The sequence below is a fragment of the Pseudorasbora parva genome, chromosome 18, assembly GCF_024679245.1.
Source record: "Pseudorasbora parva isolate DD20220531a chromosome 18, ASM2467924v1, whole genome shotgun sequence".
In the NCBI taxonomy this organism is placed as follows: domain Eukaryota; kingdom Metazoa; phylum Chordata; class Actinopteri; order Cypriniformes; family Gobionidae; genus Pseudorasbora; species Pseudorasbora parva.
In genome coordinates, this window is record NC_090189.1 from 30,308,536 (window position 1) to 30,327,996 (window position 19,461).

At 38.1% G+C, this 19,461-nt stretch overlaps 1 protein-coding gene across 2 annotated transcripts in view; it reads right to left on the bottom strand.

Annotated features, from left to right (window-relative positions):
- Positions 1–2,083: 2,083 nt before the first annotated feature.
- Positions 2,084–19,461, bottom strand: part of clint1b (clathrin interactor 1b) — a 48,048-nt gene continuing 30,670 nt past the window's right edge. Inside the window, exons 8-12 of one of the 2 annotated variants that reach the window (XM_067422983.1) lie at positions 18,777–18,858; positions 9,933–10,010; positions 7,828–8,093; positions 6,282–6,456; positions 2,084–3,864 (exon numbers count right to left, since the gene is read on the bottom strand). In XM_067422983.1, the coding sequence (XP_067279084.1) occupies positions 3,515–3,864; positions 6,282–6,456; positions 7,828–8,093; positions 9,933–10,010; positions 18,777–18,858 (951 nt within the window). In that variant the 3' untranslated portion in view covers positions 2,084–3,514. The remainder of the gene's footprint in view (positions 3,865–6,281; positions 6,457–7,827; positions 8,094–9,932; positions 10,011–18,776; positions 18,859–19,461) is intronic. The other variant, XM_067422985.1, reaches the window with a different exon arrangement.

Sequence of the window (19,461 nt, forward strand, 5' to 3'; positions counted from 1 at the left end):
CTGCAGCCAGTTATTCTACTTTGAAATGTCTGTTTTTGTTCTGGTCTGTGCGATACGGCACGCTGCCAGTTTACCCAATAGTATTTTAACACCACAGGTTGCCCGTTGGTGGAAAACACATCGTATTGCAAACATATAGCTAGCAAACAAACTGGGTCAGAAATGACAGCCACTGTAGCTTCATGATGTGCTTTGAAAGGTAGGGGTGTCAGGTTGCAATTTAAAACCTCACCACTAGATCCCGCTAAAATGTACGCAGTGCACCTTTAAAGCTAACACTATGTAACTTCTCTGTCCGCTAGAGGTCGCCTATTCAATACAAATGCGTAGTTTTAGTTTAACGCCAAGTTTGAGCGCAGAATCTTGGGACGTGGTTTTCACCTCACAGCCAGAGGAAAAGAATCGAGATAAGACTCGGGAAGAAATCATGTTCATGGATGCGATAATTAAAGTTACCGAATGTTGAGGGAGCTGAGCAAGGCCACTGGAGCGATTGTTACACAAACACAAGGCACGAGCAGCTGGACTTTTATTATGAAGGCACACAGTCGCCGGCGCTTTTTCCGCTTTTCCGGTCATGAGTATGAGGTAACGCAGCTCTGTTTATCATATTAGAAACATTTAAGTGTGTTTAAAATGAGGATATGACGCAACTGACAAGGCAACTCTGTTAGACGTCCCGGCTCCTTGGTTAAAATAGCAATTTTCTCACAATTTACAAATAGTTGGAAACATTTGGGATATTGTAAGACCTCAACTGAACAAAATATATAACACTGACCTGGTGGGTTTTGGATATTTCACTGCAAAAATTCTACATAGTGCACCTTTACTTCATATAAAAACCTTTTCTAATCTTGATAAAACATTGTCGGAAAGGTCTGAGTCTCAAGGTCCTATATATGCCAATTATTTTGTGATAGAAGTAATATTTGGACAGAAAAGCATTCATTTGTTACAGGAGAGTGTATTAAACAAAATCAATGGAATGTGGGTGACACCCAGTGGATTTAGTACAGCGCCTAAACAAAATCTCATAGGAACTTTACTTTTTGTGACCTCAGCTTCAAATTTGGCACAAAACTCAATTAGATGTATTACATTTTTATTTTATAATAATTTTTGAAGTGCAATAATCAATAAGTCTTCTTTTAAACAAGACCAAAGGTCCATATTCCAAAGCATTCTTCATTTACAACCATTTAAGTTTGGATAGTGCGTTTTCACATCTACTCTCACAGTTAATGGGTTAACTCACTAAAGCCAAGTGCATATGCATTTCATGTTTTTATACTTGATAAATCCAGCTTTATGGCTCATATACTATGATATTGGAGCTCACACTTGGAAAGGAAAGAAAACAAATATTTTTTCGGAGAACGATTGAGAGAATAAACGTTCCTCGGAAGCCAGATGGATCAATGATGCATACCGTTTATCATTATTTTTCTAAAAATTATGTATGGATAATCAAGTAAAAGTAGGGGGCTTCAGTCCAGTAAATGTTAATCTTGAAATATGAACAATATAAAAGATCATATATTAAAAGGCAGAAGGCATGTAGAAGATTCTTCACAACAGGTTTTCAGAAGTTTTGTTCATGTTAATTTACAGACCTTAAAAATGCATGCATCAAATATGATACAGCTTTATAGGGTTAAGTGACTCACCCTGGTATCAACACTGGAGGGAGCCACAGGACAAGGCATTTCAGAGATTCCATACTGTGCCTAATCAGGGAGCATCACAGAAAACGGTTTTTAAAAAAAAAAAATGTATTATAACATTTTGAAACACATTTGGTTTCCAGAATAGGCACTAATCACCTCTTTGAATAGTAGTACTACCAATTCATTAAACTTATAGGATGTTATCCATCTATGTTTGAAGACAGAAGACCAAGAATCCTTTTTTCCAGAACAATATCATATAACATAACTATCCGCTAATAAGAGTGACCTTCTCTTCTACTGACCGCTAAAAGGCTGGACACCTACAACACCATTAAAGTCACAAAGACAGTTTTTGATGAAATCGTTTTAATGTTAAACAAAATTTGAGTACAATAAAAAAAAAAAAATGAAATCTGAAAAGAAATGATAATGAAAGAGGCGCTCGAGCTTCTGTTTCTCTTTACATTTGCATAAACTAAGAAGTGTTTACTGTATTCACACGTCTAGAACAATGCATTTATGCACATGATCTCTCTTAATAATGTTAAGAATTAAAATAAGAAACTAAACCCCTATGGAATAAATCTAAATAGTAATAAAATAAAGATTTGGTCATTTGGAACATAATGCCTCAGTGTCTGATGGAGGACCTCTTGTTTGTTTACGTGTAAAGCAGCATATGGGAAAATGGACAAAACCAAATGGAAAAAAGAAAAGAAAAAAGAAAAGGGATAAGTAAACTTCATTTGGGATTCACAATGCCTTCATCAATTCCATAGACATTTCATAAATGTAACACTGACCCGCAACAATGCTTGTAACTGTAAAATCGACATGCATTAAAAAAGGATAACGGATATGACTGTTATGAGGCATTATAAATACCAATTCAAGTAGTTACTAGAAATGTGTAACACCACTCCTGCTACCACCAATGCACTTGCTTGTGCGGCTTCAGACGACAAATGCTTCTCAAACTCGGTTGGAAGAGACCCCTAAAAATCATTCAAGAATGTAATGGCTTACGCTTTTCATGTAACACAGTTTTTTGATTCATCAAGTACAGTTAATATCCTTCATACAAATTTGTATTATTTAAAAAGGTGGCCATTTTCACAGACAGGCACACTTTAAATTTCACTCAGGCAGCTTGCTACACGACAGTACTGAAACTATATCTACAGATATAGTCTGTAAAAAAAAACAACTAAAAAAACATGTTGACCATATTCATCTAAATAACAGATGTTGGAGTGATAACGGAATATAAGGAGTGGCGGTATATCAGACAAACTGTAACCATTCAAATTCGGAAACAAAAACAATAGTAAATATTAAGGACCTGTGGTAATTTGTCCTGTCTTATACCATCTGAGAAGTGAGTAAAATAAATTATTTTTTGCACACCGAGATATTTACAAAGTCAACCCTTGTACGGCCTTTAAATCACAGCATGAGTGATGCAAAATATGAGGTAATTTCTGAAATCAGATGTATTTGAAATGGTGAACAGGGCGGAAAAAAAAGAAAAAGAGTGAGGTTTCTGTTATGAAACAGTGGAAAAATGTACCAAACTGCACACAGCCATCTTTTTTTTCCTTTTAAAAGTGTACAATATGCTTTGCATCATTTACCAAAATCCAACCTCACATGAAAGAATAGATTTGTGTGTGTGTGTGTGTGTGCGTTTTGTTTCTCTGTATCTGTTGAAGTATAGGGGCAAATGATTGAGAAGTTGTGACACTGGCTAGTTTTGTCAGTTTTGTCCATTTTACTGGATGCAGCTCCTTCTTTTGAGAAGGTGTATTTGGACCGTTAACCCTCTTGGAGTGGATCACCCTTCATTTCCCAAAGTTGCCAAAGTTTGCAAAGGCATCTTGTTTCGGTTGCACCATGGCAGGGTTCATGCCCTGGCCAATACTCATGCTGGGCATGCCAAGGGCACCTTGTAGGCCTATTCCAGCGGGCACCATATTCATGCCCATTAGTCCTTGATTGACAGGCATTCCTCCAATACCAACAGTGCCCATTCCCATGGTGCCTGTTGCCATAGTGGGAGGCATTCCCATGCCCATGGTCCCTCCGGCCATCATGGGGTTCACTCCTGCTCTGGGAGTAGCTGCTGAGGGCTGGGCATTGAGCGCCATTCCGGCAAAATTCTGGGTGACCATGTTCAAGGGGGGCTGAACACCTAAAAGAGAAACATATTATAAAATTGTAGTCCTTGTCAAATAAATAAGGCATGCAAATGCTAAAGACCTTGAAAGCCCTTCAATTACTTCTTCTTTACGGTTCTTTTTGAGCTTTTGCAAGAACCAATGAGGATTGTTCTCGTGTTATGCAGCACGTTTGAGCTTCTTACAGTCTTACACGTTTGGAACAACATTTACTTTGGGAAACTGTTACTTATGTTGGAACAGCGTTCCTCTTGAAATGTTAATGCATTTCGCCCCATATGACGTATGTATGTTGTTTCTTTATACAATTTGTTCCCTCATATATTCACATTTTGTTTTCCCCATTTTTAAAATGCTGTAATTCCACTGTATTCCACTTGTTTGAATACACTGGAATTATTAGTTAAACTCTCAATTAAATGTATATTTAAGTATATTAAAGTGTAACGTTTTGATAGAGTATAATACGTGTTGGTTCTAAAATAAAAAGTTTGTGTATTTGCAATACATACTAAATGTACGCACTAATCTTTCTTAGTGCACACTAGAATAAATACATGTTTAATCAGTTTAACTTTTTACTTTTAATACTCAAGTACAACTGAAAATAATGCTGTGTTCCAGGCAACCAATAACCCGTGTTTTTCCAAACTTCTACGGGTGAAAGTGCACTGGAAGGGCCGTCAAACCCTTGACTTCCCACCCGTGAGCTCATACTGAAACGATGTACTCCAGTTATGAGTTCTGACGTCACATATCCAGCAAAACAACAACGGCAGCCCCTACGGATGTGTGTTTATGGAAATCATAAGTAAATACATTTCCAAATATAAAAATAATGTAAAATAAAAGGTATAACACCTTCTCTTGCATTATGCGCCGTTTTTTCGCCTCCACTTCCCTCAAATAAGCAAGGAGTAGGGTTGGGTACCGAAACCTATACCTAAACCTAACCGGTATGTACCAGACCGAATCAGAATGCAGATTTCGGTGCCATCAAACATACTTTCGTGCTTTGGCTGGCGCTGAGCCAGAGACAGACGCGCTCAGCGCTCGTCACATATCACAACGGTTCAGTGTTTTCAACCATATCATGTTTATTTTAGGTTTCAGACATTTAAATTCACATAAGTAGCAGCAAAAACACGCTGATGTCTATGGAAGTGGCAATAACAATCCTTTCTGACAGTTATAATTTGACTGTGTTTTATTCATATCTGACGCACATTATATAAGTAAATATATATTTAACTCTATTCTTCTCCGAGTTCACCGGTCACTAACTTTCATGTATTTCGTGAGACGAGGATTACTTTACGTGATTCTCTGGGGCGCAAACTAACATGGCGACGCCCATCGCGCATTCTAGATCAACTAACATGATCATTACGGCAAAACACATTCACTAACGCATCTTTGAAAATCAGAATATCATATAGCTCATGACATAGCAACATAGGTTTGTGTTTTATTTTGAATAAAAAAGAAAAGAAAAGAAAAGAAAAACACTAAATAAACCGATAAAGCTGAGCTGTGATACAGCACTATTGTGGCTGCTGTGTGCCATGTGAGAAGCGCATTGCCATGGAAACAATAAGACGATGCGTTCTAAAATATTTCGCCTGAGAATATGGTCATATTAATGCAAAATAATGCTGAACTAAAGGTGGTTTGTAGCAGACCAAGAATACAGACTTCTTCGCTGTTATTAGTGCTGTAATATCACTAGTATTAGCGCTAGTTTTTAGTGTTAAATTAGGCCTATTGTAGTTGGGTTAGGTGGCTTTAGCTTTCACTGTGAATTTAAGTAAATTTTGTTTTGTATCTATTTATATATTTAAGTATACTTTAAACGTTTAATAAACTGTTCAATTTAAAGAATAATAATAATTAAAAAATCAATAAAAAGCCATTCTTTAATGTCATCCACCGTTGTTTTGTGGTTCTTTTTTTTAAAGTATCGGTTCAGGCACCAGTACTGTTTAAAAGGACGGGTTTGGCACCGGAATCGTAAAACCCCAAGCGATACCTAACCCTAGCAAGGAGTAAGCCTCACTTTTTGGCCATATAAATGATTGTAAATGAGCATAAGCACCGTATGGTTTGGCATGCTTTGTTTACATCTAGTTCCAGCAATTCCTCACACTCAGGCAGTTTGGTGTGACTTTGCCTGGAACGCTACAAAGTTGTGAGTCGTGGTCTGAAGTCGTAATTTACGGGCTCAAAAACCTGCCTGGAACGCAGCATAAGTAATTATACTTTTAGGAGAGTAATATATTATATGGTATCTGTACTTTAACAAGTGCTTGATTTGTGTACTTCGTCCACTACTGAAATTAAGAGGATTATTGACGATTGGCTCAAAGAACAAGCTTCTATCAACTCAAAGCAAGACTTTTTATGATTCTATGATGTCAATAGGATTTCTCACCTTGCTGTATCATGGTATTGAGTGTGGGTTGTGAGGGCTTGGGAGGATTCAGGCCTGCAGACAGGAAATCCAGGCTGATGTTGACGCTTGGGTCTGACCAGGTGGCAGGCATTGATAAGTTCCCCCCTGACTTCTGTAGCCCCATCTGCTGGGGCAATAATGGACCCCCTATTGTCTGACAAATTAAGAGCAGCAAGTAAATTACTGTAATTTATAGCTTTTGATAGAAATACTTTTTCCTGATACACTGAGCAATAAACTATTTAAACCCCTAATAAACTAATGTCACAACAGTTTTTAAATGATCATTTTATATGTTGATTTACAAAGACAGAATGTTGTATAAATAATATTCTTATTGACCGTATTGCAGCATTTTATTTTTATTTATCTTTGTTTTAATACAACGTTGATCCACTGGGAAAATAATGACTACAAAGCTCAATTAAGAAAATAAATTGGATCAGCATCATGTATCCATTTAACTCAACCCAGGTCTGAACGCCAAACTGATTCGCCATGTTTTACTCCGTCCCAGACCAGCCAAAATTGGGAATATATTTTGTTTAACCCACCACCATATCTTTAAATTATTCAAATCAGCTGTACAATACAATTATATATTCTTGAGACAGGGATGTGAAGTCACCAGGGTTGAAAAAGGAGACAGATTTTTGAATAAAAATGGTAAAATGTCAGCTTTAAAAATCATATTTACAGTTGATTTTAGCATGAGGATATACAGAAAACTCACCCTCTATTATAGATTTAAATGTTAAAAAAGAACATTCACACTGTTTGTGAATATTTGTATTTATTAAATGATAAAAATTAAACAAATGTATTACTTCAGTAATGATACTAGTGTTGCTATATATAAGAATTTAATAATAATATAATAATAATGTTATTGTACAGAACAACAGTAAAATGGCTGTCTTAATTTCTTTACTTTCAAATGTTAAATCAAAGAACTTTTATTTTAGTAGAAAACTTAAAGACACAAAGCAGAAGTAGTGAAAGATCTTCCGCTTAAGTTTACCACAAAATAACGGAGTTACTTTTAAACTAAGTTACTAATAAGTTACTTTATTTCCCCCATGTATTGACGGACAGCTCTCCTGTCCCCATGTTGAGGGAAACCATGATTAAGGTGCAGAGGTGTTGTGTGTGCTGTGTGAACATGATGGTTCCTAAAGTTCTAGACTAAATGTGAGCAGGCATTTACTCCAAAAACAGGTTCACTATTTCTCAAAATAAATAAAAACTTAAATGCAAACCTTCAACAATGTTACACAAATATACTTTATGCATTTAATCTCACTTTATTAACCAATGTTTATGCTGTTGACCTGTCGATCTAATTCAGCTATACTAATAAGCAAAAAATACTATTACTTTAGATAAACATCACTTTTGTGCTTATGTTTTTATTGCTGAAGTAAGAATGTTGAACTCTCTTCTCCCGTGTCCTATTCTTCTGCTATTTAGAATGGGTCGGCAGGACAGCTGAAATGTTTGAGTTTGTTGAGGTCTCTCTATTTACCTGTGATCTGGACAGAGGTGTGGTTGCATTCTGCGGGCACATGTTGAAGGTCATGCTTTGGGATGCACTGAGGCTGCTGTTGTTGGTGGCCATCAGGTCAAAGAGGTCAGCAGAAGGCGGTTGGGCGGATGTGGCCACGGGGGCGGCCGGAGCGGGTACGTCACTGAACAGGTCTGGGATGACAGATTGAGCAGCGGCAGCAGGAGGACTGGTGGAGGAGAAGGCGTTCCAGTCACCAAACTCACCATTACCAGTAGACAGCGGACCTGAGGAGACAATGAACCATTAAAACATATTACACACACACACACACGTCTTCAAATGTTTGGGGTCAGTGAGAATCTTTATACAAAGAAATTAATACTTTTATTCAGCAAGGAAAGATTTATCAGATTTGACTTATCAAAAAAAAAAAAAAAAGTTCTCTGAACTTTCTGAACAAAGAATTAAAAGAATTATTTAAGCTAAAATCCTAAACAGCACCCACTTTCAATTGTTGTAAGAAACGTGTCTTGAGCATAAAAAAAAAAAAAGATTTATGTACGATGTGACACTGAAGACTACTGGAAGTTCAGCTGTCATTGCAGGAATAATTTATATTTATTGTAATATTTCACAGTGTTTTATTACATTTTAAATCAAATGAATGCAGCCATGTGTACACACACACACACACACACACACACATATATGAGAAATATCTTCATGTATGTGTATATATATTAATATTTTATATATAAATGTAACTTTTTTCTTAAATATATAAATTTATATATACATAATTTCAAAACAGTACACACTCATATATAAACACAAACTTTTATTTTGGATGCGATTCAATTGCCCAGCACTAATATACACAACTTAAAAAATCTATTCAAATTATGAATGCTCTTAACACACCCCGCCCGGGAACAGACCTGTACAACGTCTTACATTGCACGCAGTTTAGTAATGAACATGATGAAGGGAAAGGACTGACTTAAATGCATTTAAAATGCCAATGAAATTCAATATGAGGGCAAAAATGCCCCTGTATTGTTTTTTTGTCTCATATTTATATCATATGTTAAAGTTGAACAACATCACATGGGCTGAAATGGGCTGTTTTCTCCCCTGAATATCTGCACGATTGCAAAGGTGATGTTGATTTTATATTTAACAGTTCCTTAAAAACAAGTTAATATTGTTTTACATTTGAGAAAAAGGCATAAAAAAGTAACACAGCATTACTTTCCTTAAAGGGTAACACTATTTTGTAATCCATTACTTTTAACTATAGGAAAACCCTTAGTCATCTTGAATTGAATTATATTGTTATAACTATATAGATATAAAACTGAATTATATAACTGAATTATAAATAATTATAACTGTTGCTGTCATTAGAAATCATATCTGACCACTATTATGATATTTATGCTCACATACACTTTATTATTGGTTTGCGTTAATCCTCCTACTTACATGGTTATTGGTTCACTGTTGTGTGGCTATTCATGAGACTTATAGCTGGATCCACACACACTGCTCTTAAGGAGCGAGTCTCTGTCAGGGGAGATGGGGCATGGATGATGGGAGCTGACGCGTGTCTGTGCTCATAATACTCAGCAGGTAGCTGCTCCATCTGGACCCCTCAGTCATTCATCAATATTTCACTGTGTCTTGTGTTGCTACTCCAATCATATTTCAGACAAGCCAACAGAATTGTCATCCTACTGCCCACCAGCAAAGTGCCATTCTCTCTGCATTGAGGCGAGGCCCAGAGAGGGAAGAGAACGATGGGAAAAGTCAACCCACCTATCTCTCTCTCTGTAAAGTGGGACACGTTGAACTGCTGTAATAACTTCCTAAATGCTCAAATTGTGCGGATGTTAAGATTCAAAATCTTTTTATCCAAGCACACCTGTACCTGTGACTAGATTGAGAGTTCAGATTACACTGCTCACATCACTATGCTAATGTTTTTTTCCCATGAAAACGTGCACAGAGACATTAACAGATCACTGATTGTCATCAGGTGAGGCCAAAACATAATTTTGGTCCCCTGTGCAGGCGTGTACTCCACGTGATCTTATACGATGTGCAGTTTGGATCACACATACCAGCAGCTGACGGGAGACTGGCAGAGGCAGCAGGTGAGGAAAAATCGGCAAAGCCACCAATGGGATCTGAGCTTCCAACTGTAAACAATCAAGGTGACGCATAGTCTTTAGAAAGCAATTATATACAATATTATTGAGAAATGCACGTATAAAAAACGACAAAAACATACGAATACCTACACTCCCATTTCAAAAGTTTAGAGTCGGCAAGATTTTTTTAATGTTTTTTAAAGTTGTTATTTGATCAAAAATACAGTAAAAACTGCAATATTGAGATTTTTTTTATTAGGGCAGTCAAAATTAATGCATTAAAGGTGCACTATGTTGTATTTTTGCAGTAAAATATCCAAAAACCACTAGGCCAGTGTTATATATTTTGTTCATTTGAGTACTTACAATATCCCAAATGATTCCAACTATTTGTAAATTGTGAGAAAAATTGCTATTTTAACCAAGGAACCGGGACGTGTCAGCATAGCGTTTGAGGGAGTCGCCTGTCAATTGCGTCATATCTGTGCTACCCTCGGTTTTATTTGGCAGAAGCGCTTTTCTCTTAACAGTGTGAACATGTCACAGCTGCGCCGGGCGAATGATAAGTAATGTCATAACATCATTTTAAACACTCTTAAATGAATCTAACATGATAAACAGAGCTGCTTTACCTTATACTCATGACCTGAAAAGTGGAAATGCGGGCGACCGGCGACTGTGTCCCGTCCCGTCATAATAAAAGCCCCGGTGCTCGTGAGCCGTGTGTTTGTGTAACAATCGCTCCAGCAGCCGTGCTCAGCTCCACAACACTCGGCCCTGCTCTGCTTTACTACAGTAACGTTAATAACCGCATGCATGAACATGATTTCTGTCTATTTTCCACCGGCTGTGAGGTGAAGACCACATTTCCCAAGATACTGCGCTCAAACTTGGCGTCATCAAACTACACCTTTGTTTTGAATAGGCGCCCTCTGGTGGACGGAAAGTTGCATAGTGCACCTTTAACGCAAGCAAATAATTTGTTAAGTTTAGCGTGTTAAAGGAACACGCCGACCTTTTGGGACTTTAGCTTATTCACCGTATCCCCCAGAGTTAGATAAGTCCATATACCATTCTCATCTCTGTGTGGGCCATAACTCTATCTGACGCTCCCACCGCTAGCCTAGCTTAGCACAAAGACTGGAAATAAACGGCTCCAGCTAGCCTACTGCTCAATAAGTGACAAAATAACGCCAACATTTTCCTATAGTTGTGTTGTGTATAGTTACTAGGGCTGTCCTCGACTAAGGATTTAGACAATCGAATCAGAATTGTCGAATCTCTCTATGGTCGACTGATAGTCGAATCATCTGTGTGTGTGAATGGGTTGGGAGGGGCACGACACTTGTCATCAGAAGGGTAAAACTATTTTTATTTTCCTTTACACACTGCACACAGCAAACAATTTTAATAAAGCGACCAAAACTGCCTGCCAACTGACAATGGCTTTCTTATTTAGGTTTAAATCGCCTAAAAGGTAATGTGGTGGATAAACATTCATAAACCGTTTTCTCATAACATGTTAAAGGGATCCCATGGTGTTGAGACTTGTATGGCTTAATATAACATAAATGATGTCTCTTACTGAATTATGTGGTAGAAAACCCATGAAAGATCTACGTTATTTTAAAAATCGATTTTATATTTGGACCATGGGCGGCGCCATTTTGTTTGCGTTCTAGGTTGATGACGTAGAGTGGTTGAACTCCTCAATCAGCTGGCGTTACCCGTAGCTATTTTTACCACAACGCAACTCGAAAATTGTTTCAGAGTTAAACAAAACAAATGAATTGCTTTGTAATTGTACTTAAAACACATTCAAACATACATGTGCACACAAACTCACCTACACAAGTCACACACAGATCGGCGGGCGCGCACACACACACCTCTGACAGACTGCTCTGTCTCAATCGCATGCATCATCACCAAAACATCCTGCCTCTCTTCCTCACGTTACTTTATCCCATCGTCCTACCTAGATATTTCCCTCTGCTGGTCACATTAGGCATTATAGTTAATCTACTATCAACAGTCTATCTAGGGAACAGGATGTGTTGAACAGGATATCAACACAGGGAATAGATTGAGGGTTATGTATGCGCGCACGCAGTGCGTGCGTGTGTGTGTGTGTTCGCGCCGATCTGTTGGGGTGTGTGTGTGTTCGCGCCGATCTGTTGGGGGATGTGTGTGTGTGTGTGTGTGTTCGCGCCGATCTGTTGGGGTGTGTGTGTGTTCGCGCCGATCTGTTGGGGGATGTGTGTGTGTGTTCGCGCCGATCTGTTGGGGTGTGTGTGAGTCTGTGTGAGAGCGAGAGTTTGTGTGCACATGTATGTTTGAGTGCGTGAAGTCGGACAGCTGTTTGTAAATCGGCTGTACACTCGTTATTGCAGTGGAACGTGAGACTGAATGACTGCACTCGAACATGTCCACTATGGTGCCGGACAACACTACAAATGTCTGTCCCTTCAAATAATGCCCTATTTCAGGGTATAGGGTCGATTTCAGATTCAGCCCCTGTCGTGGAGACTGAGCAGCCCAACATCTCGATTGAGACAGAGCCTGTCGTGTGCGCGCCCGCCGATCTGTTTGTGACTTGTGTAGGTGAGTTTGTGTGCACATGTATGTTTGAGTGTGTTTTAAGTATAATTACAAAGGAATTCATTGGTTTTGTTTAACTCTGAAACAATTTTCGAGTTGCGTTGTGGTAAAAATAGCTACGGGTAATGCCAGCTGATTGAGGAGTTCAACCACTCTACGTCATCAACCTAGAACGCAAACAAAATGGCGCCGCCCATGGTCCAAATATAAAATCGATTTTTAAAATAACGTAGATCTTTCATGGGTTTTCTACTACATAATTCAGTAAGAGACATCATTTATGTTATATTAAGCCATACAAGTCTCAACACCATGGGATCCCTTTAAAGCCGCGATCGAAATACAGAACATCACACAAATATATAAAAGAACAGTTTGATAAATAAACCTAAAAAAAATACCTGCGCATAGAGAGGAAAAGAACACTTTGAGTGCGTTTACATGCACTTTATTCAGCCGATTGTGCCTAAAGCGGGTGAAGGACGCGAAGCTCAGCCCCGCCTCAGGATCTCACTCACACCGCCACCTGACACGCACACGCGAGCTCAATTTTGAATTGACTGACAAATGAGCGTGCAGAAAGCGCTCTGTGGTGCGGCAGGATTTTAAACAACTTCCTGAATGGCTGCGGACAGGCGCTGGCTGAATGCTGCCGCCGGTGTGTGTACACTCAATGAACGTGTTCTAATTTTAAAGGCGCGGTGCGAAGCTCAGCGCACCTTAAAGGGGTCGCACACCGATGCTCAGCTCAGCGCTGCGACACGTCTTTAAAATATTGGGCACCCCCATATTGCCAAAATGGTATGATCCTCGTTTCATAACACCCGCGAAGATTCGACCATGAGATCGGTGGTCGAATCACGCTCCACATATCGATGCATCGAATCTTCAACTTTTCGGGGTCAACCCTAATAGTTACATTGTGTACTAAGACAGACGGACCATGGGTACAGTGGCGCAATGATATTATGCAGCGTATGAAAATAGGCTTACTTCTGTTAACATAACCAACGTGACAACCTGCTTGCACAGAGAGTGTGTGCTGGGGACTATTTTCAATGTGCCGCTGCACCCATGGTACGGCACAAAGCTCCTTGATTATTACACAGGAATGAGAGTATAGTTCATAGCCATTTCGGTCTAGAAAATTGCAACTTTTCATTTTCTGTGGGTCTTAGCACACGATGTAACTGCCGTTGGATCACACATACCAGCAGCTGACGGGAGCTATACACATCACAACTATAGGAAAATGTGACTGTTTAAGAGAGATAATTGAGAGATCAAAAATGTCTCAAGATGAGAATGGTATGTATGAACTTATCTACCTCTAAAGTCCCCAAAAAGTCGGCGCGTTCCTTTAATAATATTTAACGCAGCATTAGTTTTTTCCATCATCCTTTGGCTAGCGTTACATTATATGATCTCACTCTTATTCATGCAAATGCTTTGAAAGATTTCTAGTGCGATAAAACACAAAAGAGAATGCAGCGCTGTACTGGCTCGCATCTGTGATTCTCCTGTCTGCGTGAAAAACACTCGTGTGCACAGAAAGCTGCTTCAGGCAGCGTTTGAACAGACAAAAACACAAAATTATGCCAAAATTCCCATTTTGTCGACCATCTTCACAAGCACAATCTTAAATGAGTTAAAGGGGGGGTGAAACACTCAGTTTCAGTCAATCTCATGTCAATCTTGAGTACCTATAGAGTAGTATTGCATCCTTCATATCTCCGAAAAGTCTTTAGTTTTATTGTATAAAAGAAATATAGGCTGTACCGAGTCTTTCCTGGAAAAAAACGAGCGGCTGGAGACGCATCGTGTGGGCGGAGCTAAAGAATGACGAATGCGCACAAAGCGGTGACGTCCTCAAGCGTGGAGAAACCCATCGCTATCTCAGCTAATAGATATATGATCCAGAATCAGATCCGGAGGCTGAAATAAACTAAACAGGAGAAGCAGCAACAGCAGGACGTCTGTCTCTGTGGTATGTACTGTATTTAGTGGCCTGTCAACATTTGTGTGTCTTTACTCGCAGTTTATGAGGACATGATTCGGTTTATGGATTATTGTATGCGACTAAGCCTTAGCAGTAGCAAGCAAAACGGTTTTGCATGTCAGACTAGTGTAACGTTATACATAGAACAATAATGGAGTCCGTTAGCGCATTTGAATGACGAAGCACTCGATCGTGTCGTTTACTGATGTTTACTCACGCGACAACAGCATAGACATTTGAAGCAGTTTTACTCACCGCCCGTGAACCTTTATCGCTGGGACCGCTCCGTCAAAAACACACTTCTTTGGTATGATTTGGTGAAGTCCTGTGACAGCAGTGACTGTGGAAATCCACTTTGCGATGCGACTGAAGCGATGTTATGAAGCTTCCCGTAATTTCTGCGTTCAAATCGGTTCAAATGCAGTGTTGCCTTCCCGGAATGCTGTGCTGAAGCGTTGAAGTCGCTTGATGTCACCCAGTGGAATAAAATGGAGCACGGCACGCGACATAAGTGTTCACGGACGAGGGGATCTGCAGCTGAGCGAGTGTTTATGGGCGTGCATTTCCTCTTTCGCTCTAGTCACGCGCGCGCACCCTACCAGGAGAAGAGCCGTACAGCCCATACAAGGACCTTCCGCTCTATTAAAGGTCCCGTTCTTCGCGATTCCATCTTTCAAACTTTAGTTAGAGTGAAATGTTGCTGTTAGAGCACAAATAATACCTATAAAATTATAAAGCTCAAAGTTCAATGCCAAGCGAGATATTTTATTTAACAGAAGTTCCCTTTCAAAGCCTACAGCGAACGGCCAGTTTGGACTACACCGCTGCACTTCCTTCAGGAATGACGTCACTAGAACCGTTTGTTGACTAACCCTCCGCTCACAAGAACACACAAAAAAGGGGGCGTGGTCTTGTTGCTCTCCCACGTGGAGAAGAGCGCGCATTCAGCGCTTGCATCTCCCCGTTATGGTAAGAGGCGGGACCTTTCCGGGCAAAGTGCGCTAAGCTGCTGTCCAATCACAACATGGGAAGCGCTGGCCCAATCAGAACTCGTTACGTGTTTCTGAAGGCGGGACTTCAAAGAACAAGGAAATCATCAGGCCGTTTTTAGGACAGAGGAAACAGCGCTGTTCAGATAAGTAAATTGTGTGAAAAATACTGTTTTTTTACACGCGAAACATGAACTCATGTTATATTGCACACTGTAAACATAATCAGTGTCGAAAACACGCGAAGAACGGGACCTTTAACGTCAAACCGACCCATACTCGAAAAAAACTCTCCGAAACGTGTGAGAAACCGGAAGGAGTATTTTTGACACAGAAATACTCCATCAAACGTCCAACATTAGTTTTTGAAACTTTGTCTATGTTTAGGATGGGAATCCAAGTCTTTAACAGTGTAAAAAGCTCAGTGTGCATGAAACAGCATTTCAACCCCGCCTTTAAATGAAGTCTTAAATGAGCATAAAGAGAAAATGGGATGAGTGTCAGATCCATATCTTGCATTATGTCTTAAGATGACAGCAGCATAATCAATCTGCTTTCTGTAATTAAAGATAATTAAAGAACAAAAGAAAAAGAAAATTACTCACTGCTTTTGATTTAATAATCTGAAACAATCAATTCAATAAGGAGGAATATATATATATATATATTTAAAGGAACTGTATGTAAGAAATGTGTTTCAATTAATCATAAAATGGCCCTGATATGTCACTATAGACATTTAGAATTCATGTTTATTTCAAATACTTCTATCACTGACAACAGTAGTCCGGCCAGGATATTGTCATTAAAAAAGTTGTTGTTGCAGCCCTCAACTGATGTTGACATGTTGTGTTTTGTCCTGTAGCTCCGCCCTCTACCGATCTACCAATCACGAAGTCAGTAGTGTTTCAGCATCCGGGTTGCCAGATCTGCTCTAGTTACCACAGCTGCAGCTACAAACGTTCCTGCTGATCCGGCAGCCTATCTGGCAACCTCGAGTCAGTGGAGAGGGGATACACCGCTCTACAGTCATTTGAAAGTGACTACAGTACCAGTTTTGGCCACAATCGTACATACACTTCCTTTAATTTATGCATGTGATGTCTGTAAAGTGTTTAATAACTAAGATTTTCAGGTAGGTCTAATAGGTAGGATGCAGAAATTGAATAAAGCACATTTACACGGTTTCATATGTCAAAAACAATGGAAACAATAACTTTGTGCATATGGCCATGACAATTAAAAAACTGAACTGGTCTGACAGGGCCAAGAGAAAAAATTGAGCCCTCATATGAAATACACAGGTAAATGTGTCATTTATTATAATGGGTTTATGTGAAGATTGTTTTAAGTTCACTTAAAGCTGCTGTCCGTAACTTTTTTTGTGTGCAAGATTTACAAATTTTTTATAATGAGAATGTCCAACATGAATACATTTTCCAAACAGTGTTTTTGTCTTACCTTGAATCATTATGGTACACGTATAATAAGTGTTTATATTGGGACTATTTCAGGCCAGACTGGTACGTACCGCTGCGGAGGAGCTCAGTCCCTGCGTGATTCGCCATACACAGAGAGAAGTAGCTCCGGCTGCAATGTTCTTCCGCAAGACGCATACAGTTCTGTTTATTAACCACTAGAGTGGAAAAAGTTACGGACTGCAGCTTTAAATAAAAGGTTGTTATATTTTATAAAGCCTAATATGTTAAAATTGATAGCTTTAAATTATACTGTAATGCTGAATGCCTATAATTAATGGCTAAAATTGAGAAGAAAAATAAATACATTTAATAGACATATCTGGAGCAGTATTGGTCTCAGTGATACTGAACTTCTTTCATAAAAGATTACATTGAAAAACTATTTAAAATGTTTCTACATTAATTTGGAGATTAAATGTGAAATTATTACAAATATGCAAAGCTGAATTTTCATCATTATTCCTCCAGTCTTCAGTGTCACATGATCCTTCAGAAATCATAATATGAAATCATAAGAGAGACATATCTTATTATCAATGTTGAAAACAGTTGTGCTGCTTATTATTTTTGAGTAAACTAGGATACATTTTTTCATGATTCTTTGATGAATAGTTTTCAAAAAGCCAGCATTTATTTTAAAGATTCTTTCTGTCACATTATAAACGTCTTTACTGTCACTATTCATCAATTCAGAGTATCTGTAGATATCAGCGCTTCCATTTTAATACCACCTTAAAAAGTTAAGACCACTTCCATCGTCTTCATTGCAAACAAACTAAATCACTCTGCTCATCAGAGATATACAGTAAAAGTATTTTCTTTTCTTTTTCTAAAGAATTTTTTTAAAGAAAAGTTGTTATATTACTATTACTATAACAAAATAATAGTTTTTGTTATTATAAAAACTAAATAAATAAAAAATATTAATACTGGACTGAAAATATATACTTTTTTATCTTACTTAGGGATACAAACAGTAATTAAGGCTTTATTTTGACATTAAGGAATTAATGAATCCTTGCTGAATAAAAGTAATACCTTAATGCAAAATATACTCATCACGATAGAAGAAATTCACGATTCACAATGTATATCTAAATAATGAAGTCTGATGTTTTTTCTATCATGACCATGCAGAATAGTAACAACCGGTCTGGATGCGTGACAAACTCAGATGCACAGGCAAACACACGCGTCCATCCACATACAACACCGTTAGGCTGTCACAACCTGGTTGAAAAGCTTGTGACCTCCTGACTGATGCCAACGGACACAGCACAGCTGTTGGGCTGGTGACAGGATACGGAGGGACAGCGGCATCTGTGCACCCATCTCCTATTCGTTCATTCTCTCCCACACACACAACTCACACCCATCTGGGGCACTTAGATGCCTCTGATTCATCTCTCAAGAACTTCTTCCATGAGTAGGGCTACATCAACTTTTCAGAAAAAAAGTTTCTCTTTGAGATTTAAGTCTCTGTGTGGAGGAAATAGGGCTAAAAAAATACCAAGTAATAAAAGGTACACAGGTATATATATATATATATATATATATATATATATATATATATATATATATATATATATATATATATATATATATATATATATATATCGGTTTGTGAGTGGTGTTGAAACCCCTAACCCTATGCATGGCCAATAGTAATAGTGATGCTTATAGTAAAAAATAAAATAAAATAAAAACATTTTAAATGTGAAAATGAAGCTGATCAGGGTCTTACCTGAAGACACTGGTTGACCAGAGCCAGAGTCCACCATCAACAGGTCTGCAAACCCTATGCTGGATGACTGACTCCCTGATGCCTGAAAGTAGAATAAAGCATGCCATATTTCACTTCTACCACATGAAGGCAGCACAGGATTCCTTTTGCAACCATAACCACTATTACAGAGAGGACTGTATAGGTGCATTAATGTATTTTTGTTTAGATTTTGCAATCTATCTACGGAGTTATTATTATTATTATGGCCAATACTAAAAAATATTTATAAAATAAGATGGCCAATATAACACCAATACGTTACAATAATACTTTTTTAAATGCTAATGCAAATAAAGTTAAAAACAGCAATATAATATAAATAATTAACCTATGTGAAAAAATACATGCTTAAAATTATGGAAATGAATGCTTATTTCACAATATTTAAACATTATTATTATTATTATTATTGCCAATAAAGATAAATATTTATAGAATAAGATGGCCAAAATATCACTAATAAATTACACACAAAAAAGTCTCTCCTTTGAGCATTTCGAAAGTTATTAAAGCAAGTATTATTATTAATATTATTGCTAATGCAAATAAAGTTAATAGCAATGTAATATAAATTATTCAACCTATGGTAAAATATACATTCTTAAAATTATGGTAATTAAATTACTGCTTATTTTACAATATT